This window comes from Rhinolophus sinicus, linkage group LG06, assembly GCF_036562045.2.
Source record: "Rhinolophus sinicus isolate RSC01 linkage group LG06, ASM3656204v1, whole genome shotgun sequence".
In the NCBI taxonomy this organism is placed as follows: Eukaryota; Metazoa; Chordata; class Mammalia; order Chiroptera; family Rhinolophidae; genus Rhinolophus; species Rhinolophus sinicus.
Window position 1 is genome coordinate 49,304,457 of NC_133756.1, and position 12,204 is coordinate 49,316,660.

General features: G+C 37.0%; 1 protein-coding gene across 6 annotated transcripts in view; it reads right to left on the minus strand.

Moving 5' to 3' along the window:
* Nucleotides 1-12,204, minus strand: part of ODF2L (outer dense fiber of sperm tails 2 like) — a 54,434-nt gene that overhangs the window by 25,747 nt on the left and 16,483 nt on the right. For 3 of the 6 annotated variants that reach the window (XM_074335088.1, XM_074335092.1, XM_074335087.1), the window contains exon 2: nt 1,693-1,865. In XM_074335088.1, coding sequence (XP_074191189.1) covers nt 1,693-1,865 — 173 coding nt within the window. Of the gene's footprint in view, nt 1-1,692; nt 1,866-9,048; nt 9,361-12,204 lie in introns of those variants that run through there. The other 3 variants (XM_074335091.1, XM_019751770.2, XM_074335089.1) reach the window with 3 other exon arrangements.

The window sequence follows — 12,204 nt, forward strand, 5'->3', positions numbered from 1 at the left end:
TTGCTCTGCAAAATGTAACAGCAAATAGTCACTGAAAATTTCTATCCTTCTGTATTCCTTCTACATTTATTATAAACGGAAAGACATGTTAAAATGTTGATATGTAAAACACAAAGATCACCAACAGCAATGTTTTACTGTACTATTTGATAATTATTCGACCTCCCTTCTCTAGTTTGTAAAATGATTTGTGTGATTGTTTGTCTTTTTTCTTCCCTTCCTTCTCCCTTATTCCAAACCCAAAAGATTTATCTTTCTAGACTTTATTGCCAAACCCTTTCTTGAAAGTTACTGTTCCTCACAAAACAATTCCTCCAAGAGAATGAATAAGCTCAACAATGGAACACAAAAAACTAAAGCTCTCCAGGTATCTAAAAATCCTTCACATTTGGCTTTATAATAATTATCATTCAGAACAAAAACTGATATTTGCCTTCTCGATTATGTTTTACCTAGATACTACTGTGTAATCATTGTAAGATACATTTGGGGGCAGGGGAGAAGGCACATTTTCACATCCTAAAATCAGGATGCTTCTGACAATCTTTGTCAGTCAGGAGGCACTCCTGAACCATCTATCTAGCACATACCCAAAACATATAGAACACATGTCTAATGCTTTGCCGAATACCCAGAGATGGGGTGGGTGCAGCACTTTTTTAACCCCTAGGAACCAACGGTCATAGACAGGGATTGAGGGAGTTGGTGAAGTAGGAATGTTTAGCAATATTCCAGAAGCAAGACTCCAAGGTAAACTTGTTGTATACTGTAATTAAGAACCCACCAGTAATAAATTTTATTTCACTTGAAAGTGCTCCTAAGGAATGTCATATCACCAATAATCTTAAAAAGCGACTTGTTGGACTTGTGTATAGAGTTTTGAAAATACCTTAACTCATTTATTTCACTTATATTTTATTTTTATATAGCAAGTTCTTTGCAATAAAAATCTATGTATTAAGTTTAAAGGAGCTTATTCAATATTTATAAATAAAATACCAAGTTTTTCTTTAATTGGCAGCCTTTTTTTCTCTTTATGGAACATAATATAATGGTTCATCAACAATTGATGTTAAATAGTAGATTGTGTTCTAAGTACCACTGGCTTAAAGTGATGGGTCTCAGGAGATACTAGCTATGAATGACAATTGTCCATTATGAAAAACATGGGCAGAAAGTCAAGAATGATTATACATCACCAAATATTTTCATTTATATAAGCTAAACTAGAAGCTGCACTATACCATCCATAGTGACAATAATGTTATTTTAAGATTGTCATTTTGGGGAGCAATGAGTAATATTAAATAAGTTTATTCCCCATTTTAAAGAAGCAAAATGTGACATGTATTTGTTATAGGGTAATATACCAAGTGTCAGTAAATTAGTACTCATTAACTATATTTACAGTATTTCATAGTATTTATATTTTCATTTACCTTAGTTAAAAAACTTTATACTTTATAAATTCTTAATAGGTAAGGTTTTCAAACTGCTTTAAGATTCAAAAAAAACTGACCAAATTCTGCTAAATGAGTACATTTATAATCAGATTAAATAAATATGTTCATTACTAGATTTGAAGAAGATATTCTGGAAAGAATGCACTATTTGATTCAAATAATTTACAATATGGACAAAACATGAAACTCTGAAATCAGAAAATTAGATATCCGCTATTGTTGAGAATACCAGTTGAGGTGAATTTCACTGGCACATTGTGGTAAACATTCGTTCTCTGGTCTACTTTTAAAATGGGAAAATAGTTCTTCGGAAGGACTTCCATCGTTTGCAGGCTTCTCCATAAATTCAGTAAATGGATTTATATGTGGCTTCCACGACAACTTCTCCACATAAGCTGAAAACTAGGAAATATTTTAATTATTAAACTTATAATTTCATTACATTCTTTTTTTCTGTCATTATCCTATAAGATTAAAATCCTGAATATGTGTAAAAGCATAATAATACTTCACAAACTGGACCTTATTACTGCTACTCACTGTGATACTAATTCAAAATAGTATCAAAATTACATAGCACAACCATTCAACAATTGCCTATTTCTGTATAGTTTCCAAAAAGCCTACTATTTTCTACATAATTATAAGAATATAGAGCTTTTTATTAGTCTATTTCTTGCAGTATTAGATCTAATACAATAATACTAGAAAATGGATATAAAAACCATGAGTTTATGGTGCTGTTTCATTAGATTCATTCAATAGGAAATTTATGCCTAGCACAGTAGAAATTTAACATACTTTTGAGAGTATTTGATAATAACTATAAAGAAGATAAATGATTCTTTTGAAAGTAGACCTTTCAAAATTAAATTCATTCATTCTTATTCCCCAGCTCAATCTAGGATATTCTTTGGTGATAATGAAAAGATAGATGGCATTACTTCTAAGTTTTACTAAATAATCTAATTGTTTTTACTCAAACTTGGAGATGTCATTTTTAAAATGTGAATATTTATGAATTTCTTTAAAATTGTTCCAGTTTAATGAATTAGTGCTTCTGTAATCATTAAGGTTATGTTTTCACAACTCTAATACATGGTAATGTGTCTTCCTGGCTTCATTTTATGTTTACATAATACCAAATGTTATATTTTAGGTTTTCTGCATTTTTTTCAGACATTTACCTCTTTGTAATTTATTTATATATGTGTGTGTTATAAAATACGTTGTGTTCAAGAAATTTCAATACTTTAGATAGATGTAAAATTATTCACAATATTTAATTAGCAAGTCAGAAACCTCCCAAAGTGTCTGTGAAAATGTATCTATTTTTGCATGAAGATTCTATACACCACAGAGGCCAATATTTAGGATATGGGCCAAGAAAAGCACGGTTATACTTTTGAAATACCAGCAACTCATGTCCAAATGAAACTGCTGCATAACCTACAGATAGTCTAAGATGACCTACTTGAATGCTGCAAACATCCAACAGCTGTCATCAGGAAATAACAATATTTGAGTTATCTGTAGTCGAAAAGAATTAAAGATATACAGATACACAAAATCATAAAGCAAATGATAAACCAAACCTAAGGGTGAAGAATATGCTCTGGATAAGTCATTGCAATCAAGAGAACTGCCATCTACTGATCTGTATAATACCGTGTTTCCCCCAAAACAAGACCTAACCGGAAAATAAACCCTAGCATAATTTTTCAAGATGACTTCCCCTGAACATAAGCCCCAACGTGTCTTTTGGAGCAAAAATTAATATAAGACCCGGTCTTATTTTCGGGGAAACACAGTAGCTACCCCACTCAGAGAGGAATTGGTATTTATCCTTTAGCCATTCAACTGTTTAAATATTGTTTCTCTGTACACTGGAATCTCAAGCAAAGATGTCTTATTTATATTTGAATCTTCTGCACCTATGAGCCTTGTAAAAGCAATAACTGAAGGAGAGGACTCAAGGTTTCGAGCAGCTAATGACTATGATAAATAAAGACTGTTGCTTTTCACCTCTTTTTTTTTTAATTTATTGGGGTGATAATTGTTAGTAAAATTACACAGATTTCAGGTGTACAATTCTGTATTACATCATCTATAAATCTCATTGTGGCTTTTCACCTCTTGATTCGTCTTTTCTGGGATCATTAAAAGAAAAAATGGTTCCATTATTTGGAATAAAATTTCAAAAATCATTGTAAGGGGATAGGGATCTTCAATTTGTAGAAAATATTTTATGAGATAAGATACAGTTTGGTATCAGTATTTTAAGTAAGTTCTTACTTAGCACTGTGGGCCACTGGGAGCTACTTAAACATTTTGTTCTAAAAGTTTTATCAGAAGATAAAATTATACAACATTTTTCTGCTTCATGACCTATAAAAGCAGCTTTGTCTTATCTTAAAGGTAAACATTATAAAAATAGGGATTTTAGAATGACTTTTAGTCCAACATTCTACAAGGTTATCTTTATTCCTGATTCCTCAAAACACAAAGCAGACAACTATATAAATCAAGTCTCAGGTATTTCCATAGAAATTATCAACAATCATATTCTTACAATCTAGAAATATTTTCCAAGATAAAAGCTGTTCAGAGGTTCCAAGGCACTCTACTATTTTTGTGTTGTGACAGTATTATAACCAAAAACACATGTGTGCTAAAGAACAATGTAGTAACATTTTTTTTGTATATAAAGTCCTACCTTCATAAAAAAATGCTATCATTTTAGTGGATCAAATGTATTCTTGTATGAAAAGCAGACGTTTCATAAGACAATGTTTTCCATTATGTAGAATAATACTGCCAATTGACAAACACATTATATTTTTGTACAACTTGTTAGTGGTGGAAAAAAGGCACATGTTCTGCACACATGTTTAATGATCAAATCTCTAAAGATTAGGAATTTTAAAATATTTTTCATGTTTAAAGAATTAAATTTCCTACATAGAGATGATTTTACCAGTCCCCTACCAAAAAGGCATGTACTTAAACCTTTTTCCAGGCGTGGTCATGGGTGTTTGCTGATCCAGCTACACTCACTAAACATTTTGGCCAACAACAAGCATTTGAGAAATGGCTGTTCAGGGACCATGATGCTGGCCATGGTCAGAGAAAAGAAAGATCACAGTCCATGACCTTCCTTAGCATCTAGATTGTTCTAAGTAAACTAACCAGCTGCAGTCCAATATGTATTTAAAACCAATCTCTCTGAAGAGAGAAGCATAGGAACCTTGAAGATTTCAATTTGTTTTGCCAAACACTAATTCTTGGAAAATTAGCTCTCATTGGCTTCAAACAAAAGCACACAGCTTCTACTGAAAAATTCACCATGAAATATTCAGCAAGAAACACAGACTACACATGGGAGAGCTGCTTGTTGCTCTCACTATTCTAGATACTAGTCAAGAATTAACTAGAGAAGTAATTGTGTGGCTTTTTAGACTCTATAATAAAAAAAAAGTATAGGAAATTTGGAAATAGGCAAAGGGTAAAAATAACTACAGGTAGAACATGGATCTTATGAGTAAAAGCTACCAAAATTGGCAAAAAAACATTTTCTGATATAGAGAGGTTAACTTAGATATAGTCATGCACCGCTTAATGACAGGGATACATTCTGAGAAATGCACCATTAGGCAATTTCATCGTTGTGCAAACATAGGGTACTCACACAAACCAGGATGGTATAGCCTATCACACATCAAGGCTACTACATGGTATACAGTCCACTGCTCCTAAACTATAAGCCTGCACAGATTGTTACTGTATAAAACAACCTGAGATTAAATCAGGCACAAGAAAAATTATGCGATCAAGAGACACATTAAACAGATGGATGAGGCTGCAGCTGGTATAACACGACATACTTCTTACAGCAAGCTTTTTCATATAAGTACAAAGAGTACACTCTAAAATAGCAATAAATAAATACATAACCCAGTAACAAAGTTGGTTACCATTTTCAAATATTATGTACTGTACATAATTGTATGTGCTCTACTTTTAGACGACTGGCAGTGCAGGTTTGTTTCATCAGTGTCACAACAAACACATGAGTAATGTGTTGCGCTATGACATTAGGATGACTATGACGTCACTACGCAATAGAAATTTTTCAGTTTCGTTATAATTTTATGGGATCACCATTGTATATGCAGTTCGATACTGACCAAATGACATTATATAGTGCATGACTGTGAATAATTAACTGACGCCTCTGTCCAGTGAATAAAGGAATTTAAATATAAAAATGTTGCAGATTGGATAATATGCGGGGGGGGGGCGGATAAGGGGGAAGGTGACAGCAATAGTGACTGATTTGTAAATACGGGATTCGTACTTCAAGGCCCAGTCACCCCTCCTTTCCAAATCATTCCCCACTGCTCCAGCCCACCAAGAATCCTAAACATCTAATAGTATTTTCAGAATCATAACAGTTTAGAATTTAATTGTTCCATATATGCTCATATTTTAGTTTTCTTTTAAACTTGCTACTAAATCTGTAGGAGCAAATATCATACCTATCACTCCTGCCCTCAAAAAATACCTAATACAGTGAAGGGCATAGGTTAGTTCCTAATATATGTAAGTTAGGGTGATCAAATAATTTATTATTCAAACTGGGTCATTTTTAAATGAAGGCGGCCTTCATATAAAATCCAATTATCCAGGAGAAGACTGAACCAAAGATGTTCAGAATATTGTCTAATCTCAAGTAAAGTCAGCATCCTTTACCGGATAAACATAAAGCATTTTCCTTCCCTTCAACATGAGGACAATTGCTACCATTTATTAATGGAGCATAGACTGACCTCATAAATATCATCTGACAAAAATCCTTACAAAGTTGCTATTCGATATCCAAAAGCTACAGATGAGAAAAATAAGTTTTAGAAAAGTTAAATAGCTTGCCCAAGGTTACAAGTAAGCAAGTGGTGGAACTCCGTTTTGAACCAAAATACATCAGATGCGGAAATATAAATAAATGTAAGACTCCACACAGCAGAAAGTAACACACAAACTTGCCTCAATCTAACCTGGTTTTAATAACACTCTTATAAATTGTTTGTATTAAAAAATGAAGTTTTCTGTACAAGGAAATGAAGGATGAATAAGATTGAGCTCCTGAAAAGCAGAGACTACAATCTAAAGACAGTGCGGACAGTGAGCAGAACGCTAAAATCCAGTGTGCTAATGGCTGATAGGGAACTAATGGGGCACCATGGGAGTTATAGGAGGACACCTAACACCACCTGGCAGGATCCTGGAGGTGTCCCAGAGGAGGTGGAGCCTCTGTCGAATCCTGCAGAACAAGTTTGAGCTTGGCAAAAGGGAACAGCAAAAGGCATTCCAGGTTAGAGGATAAAGGACTAGCAGGAGCAAGGAATCATGGGGAACATTTGCCTTACAAGGGCAAATGGCACAAGATGAGGCTGGACACAGTGAAAGTAGTAACTGTAAGCCAAACTCAAGAGCTTGGATTTTTTCCTAAAGGTTAGGACAGACCATTAAATACTTTTAAGCAAGGGAATGACAGATCAGAAGTGCATCTTTAAAAGATAAATCCAGTGGTATTTTGGAGAATGGACTAGGCATATGGAGGGGAGGAGAGAAGTGGCAGCCAATCTGGTTATTAGGGTCCCAGAGAGATGAATTCCAACATTCTTTTCCTATAAAAAATGTTGAAGAAATCAAAAGTTGTTTCCACTGGTGATAAAAAACATGAAGAACAATGAAGGAATTAGAATGCCAGAATAGCAAGAGATCAGTACAGAAAGAAGTGACCAAATATAACACCTCATTTGCTCATGATCAATCTTAAGGGATTGCTCCACATATAAATTCCAGGAAATGATAGCTTATCCCTTTAAGTACCAAAACTAAGTTAGACCAGATTGAAGAATATCTTTTAAAAGCATTACTGTTTCCTTCTCAGAGTACAGGTACACTGAACATAATTTAAGCATTCCTTAATGACCTAGAGGCAGCATATTAAAATGAAAGAATACTAGGCCAGTCTCATCAGTTCTTAGCCCTTTTATGCCACCTGAATGGACAACCCTCAGCCACAGTGCGCCCTGGTTCTCTTCTACAAAATGAGAATAACCTTCGCCGACCAAAGTTGTGAGGTTTGAACAGAATGAAGTAGAAGCACTTACAGGTGGGGTTGTTTGTTTGTTTGTTTGTTTTTGTTTTGGCTCACTCTAATGGGGCTGCTTTCCCACCAGGTTTTCTCTTTAAATTTTTTTCATCTTTAAAAAGAAGAAAAATCATCCTCAATCACTATTCCTGAAATTATTTGCAGGCCTGAGTTAGCTGTATAGAACCAACTCTCATCTTCAAAACAATTGTTTCCACATCTATTCTTTGCAGAATTATTACAAATCATCTTCAATGTACTCATAAACTGACTGCATACTACTAAACCAGAGACCAGGGAAAAACAATTGACTTCCACCAGAATTGTGCCCAGGGGTAGATGTTATGTCAACCTCACTGTTACAGCCAGCTCCTTGGGGCTCATTTACTTGTACAGACAGAGCACAAGGATTAACAGTAATATAAGCAAAGCCATTTTCTCATACCTTTGGGTATTTGGGATACAAAAATGGTGTTAATACACACCAGCTGTGAAATCAGAGGAAAAAGAGAAGCAACAAATGGACAGCCTGTTAAAAATACCTGTACATCATTACTAAAGAATTACAAACATGTACATGACATTTTTATTGTACGCAGAAAGGAATCAAACTAATTTTAAAAGCAGCCTTCTGCGCTTTGTTCCTTTAACCATAACTAACCAAGTGGTGCTTCAAACTACTCCAAGTACCTCTTTCATTTAAAAATACCTGAAACCTTATTATGCCTGAGGTTATAGGGAAACTTTTGTCTCCGCAATAGACTCCATCCCCAACACCAGCCAGTTTGGCGATTGGGTTTCTCAGTAACAACAAGCACCAATTAACCACCTATACTCATAACCTGGCACTGGTTTACTTAATCTCTTTTATTACCACCACTCCAACGTGAGTATTAACTGTCCTCATTTTACGGATGGGAATGTTCAATGACACGCCTAAGCCCGCACACCTGAAGGGGTTTCCTACAGATGCTGGCACCTAGGACCCTGGAGAAGGCATTCCTTTCAGAGGCTTCCTTAAGTATCCCTCACTTACGGAGGCCTAGGTGGGCCTACCACGGTCTGCTTTATTATACGGTGGGCGCTTCAAAGCCAGCCGAAGGCGTGAGAAAGAGCACTGTTTCGTACAGAAACCCCGCCAAGCCCGAGGCCACCTGGCTAAGATCTGCCCTGCAGCCCAAGGGATCACACCCTTCCTAGTACGAGCCTCGCTTTCTTCCCAGCCCAGGCCGCCAGTCCGGAGGAAGCGGAGGGTGTGGGCACACGGGGGCTGAGGTCCAGCCCTAGGTGGACGCGAGGGTCTTTCACTCCTGGGACCTACCACACAGCCCCGCCCCCCGCCCCAGACCCCGAAGACCAGCCTCGGCAACCGCCCTCCCACCACCCAAACCCAAGCTTCCCCTCCCAAAAGCGCGCCTACGCCCCCACCGTCGCGCCAGCACGTCGCCGTGACGTCAGCCCGCCAGCGCTCCGCGGTGAAGGCGTCGGGATGCTGCTGCGTGACTGTTACTGGAAACCGCAGCAAGCGTACCTGTGCTCTCCAGCCCCGGGTGGGCTAGGAGGGAGCGAGCAAAGCAGGGCACAGTGCGGCGTGTCAAAGCGAGGCAGGAAGGCAGAGGACCCGACGCGAAAGCAGGCGAATGCCTAGAGCTGCTTGCGTGGAAGAGTGCCCGCTGAGCGGCAAGGAGGACAAAAGCGGAGCTAGTAACCAGCCAGGGGTTTCTCTGGCAACGGACGCCCCTTCCTTGGGGCCCGTGGCTGCGCAGCCAATTGGTTGGGGAAAACGACCGCTGGCAGGCGCTTGTTGCTATTGGTGGGAGTGAGGGGCGGGGGCCGGGAGAGGCGCTTTGTCTCAGTTGCTTCTCCGATTAAACTTTTTCCCACAAACCTTTTGTCTTACGAAGAGGCAGAACTTGTGTGTAGTTACCAAAAATCTTAAATGAGCTCAACCAGAAAGGGAAATAAGGCGGATAGATTCCGAATTTTCTGATGCGTGGTCTGGAAGTGCCCCCCCCCCCTTTTTTCCCTTAGAAAGTTGCATTGTGCTTTTTTTTTTTTTTTCAATTTTATTAAATGTATTGGGATGACATTGGTTAATAAAATTATATAGGTTTCAAGAGTACAAGTGTATAATACATCATCTGTATATTGCACTGTCTGGTCATCACCCAAAGTCAAGGCTCCTTCCTGTCTCCATATATTTGAACCCCTTCACCCTCTTCTACCTACCCCGAACCCCTTTTTTCCTCTGGTAACTATCACACCACTGTCTGTCTGAGTTTTTTTGTTTGTTTGTTTTGTCTGTTCATTTGTTGCTCTCAGTTTTATATCCCACATACGAGTGAAATCATGGTTCTTGACATTTTCTGTCTGATCTATTTCACGTAACATGGATAGTCTCAAGATCCACCCATGTTGTCAGAAATGGCATCATGTAAATTGGTACAGGCACTATGGAAACCAGTATGAAGATTCCTCAAAAACTTAAGAATAGAGTTACCATATGATCCAGCAATCCCTCTTCTGGGTATCTACCCAAAAAGTTAAAAACATCTATTTGTAAAGATGTATGTACCCCTATGTTACTTGCAGCATGATTCACTGTAACCAGGACATGGAAACAACTGAAGTGCCCTTCCGTAGATGACTGGATAAAGTTGTGGTTCATACATACAATGGAATACTAGTCAGCGATAAGTAAAGATGCTTTTGCTTTTTAAAGGGGAGATTTAAAAAAGCCAAAGCAATCGTAGCTGGAAGAAACCTCATTTTAATGTATTGTATTGTTTAGCTAAGATCCTTCCTTGGGCCTCTGTTTTCTCCTGTTATATAGGAGAGCCAGATGGTGATCTCCAAGATACCTTTCAGGTCTCAAATACTTGGTATCTTTGCTATAGCCAGCTGGTATGATTTATAAACTGTTGAACAAGCAAGACCAAATTTTATTTGGAAAAGTATAAAACTTTATCCAGCACTTCAACTTTCATGTTAAGGATTGTGCACCATCATATTAAGTTCACAACTCGAGCAACTATCAACTGAGCAGTTTAATCATGGATACCTCATTATTGATTTTACTAAAGAATGTTTCCCATTGATGATTTGACTAGTGCTTTTTTCCCCCAGCACTGTGATTGTCCAGCCAAAATTTCATGAGAATTAAAAGTTCATTCATAATAAACACAACTGTTTCATATATGCAAATGCTGAAAAATGCTAGGGACTGAAGATTTAAGTATCTATTCTTTCACTAATGGATCATGACCTCTGGCAAGTCAACTAACTTCTCTGGGCCAGTCTTATCACACAAAAAGGGGGTGGGGAGTGGGGAACAGGCGGAGTTGGGGCAAGACACATAATTTCAAGAACCTTTCCAACGTTAACCTAGGATTCTAGCTAACTGTGATAACTTGTAGTAATTAGAAAATAATTGTACTGAAAAGTTAGGCTCCTCTTATGAAAAGTACTTATTTTAATCACCAGTATTAGATACAACCACCTTTATAAGACATTCAAGAGGAAACATTCACAAAATCTCAAAATGATTACACAAGATTCTCAAACTGACTATTTCAACTGAATTGTCCAGATAAAGTAAATATAGCATCCCTCATCCTCTAAATCTAATCTGTTACTAAAAATCCAGCTGGATAGTGAATTTTTAGAAAGATCCCTTATTCCATTATTATTTAAATGGAAAAATTCCTTCTAGCCCATCCAAAATCCCCAATCAATTTCTTCAAATATCATTAAACACTTGACCACTTATGAAACAGTGCACCAAGGATTTTTGCATAATTTAAAGCAGAGGCCAACATACTTTTTCGTAAAGAGCTACATAGTAAGTATGTTAGGTTTTGTGGGTTATACAGTCTCTGTCATATGTACCTCTACCATTGTTGCATAAAAGATATCAAGGAGGATACATCAATAAATAGCTTGGCTGTGCTTCAATGAATCTATTTACAAAAATAGGTACCAGCATACAGTTGGCCCACAGGACATAGTATGCAGTCCTCTGACATAAAGCATTTAAAACATCAAGTGCCTAATAAAAATTAAACTAATTAGTGGTACATTTATTTGTAGGATGCAACAATACAGTATTGGATGGGAATTGTGTTTTTCTACCTCACAGCAACAAATATATACTATAATGTAAAAATAGCAAAAATGAAATAATGGATTAACAACACTTGATGAACACAAATAATACTTAGCAAAATATAAAAACAATTTAAAAAATTGTTTAGTGGAGTAGTAAACTGTTTCCAAAGATGGCCTCTACACAATTATTCTCCCTGTACACCTATCACAAGTGAACTCTATTTCCCCTCTTGAATTTGAACAATAGAATGTTGTAAAAGTGACCCTGGGCCAGTAGTAAACCTAGACCATGAGAGACCTAGCAGGTTCTGCTTTCCTCTCTTGGAAGCCAGGTACCACATAAAAATTCCCATGACCCTGCTGTAGAGTGAAACCCAGCCAGATCCCAGCTGTTTCAGTCACTCACCCGAGGTGCCAGACATGTGAGCCATTGACTTTCAAGACCCAGTCATGTTCCCACTGGATGCAGCTGTATGA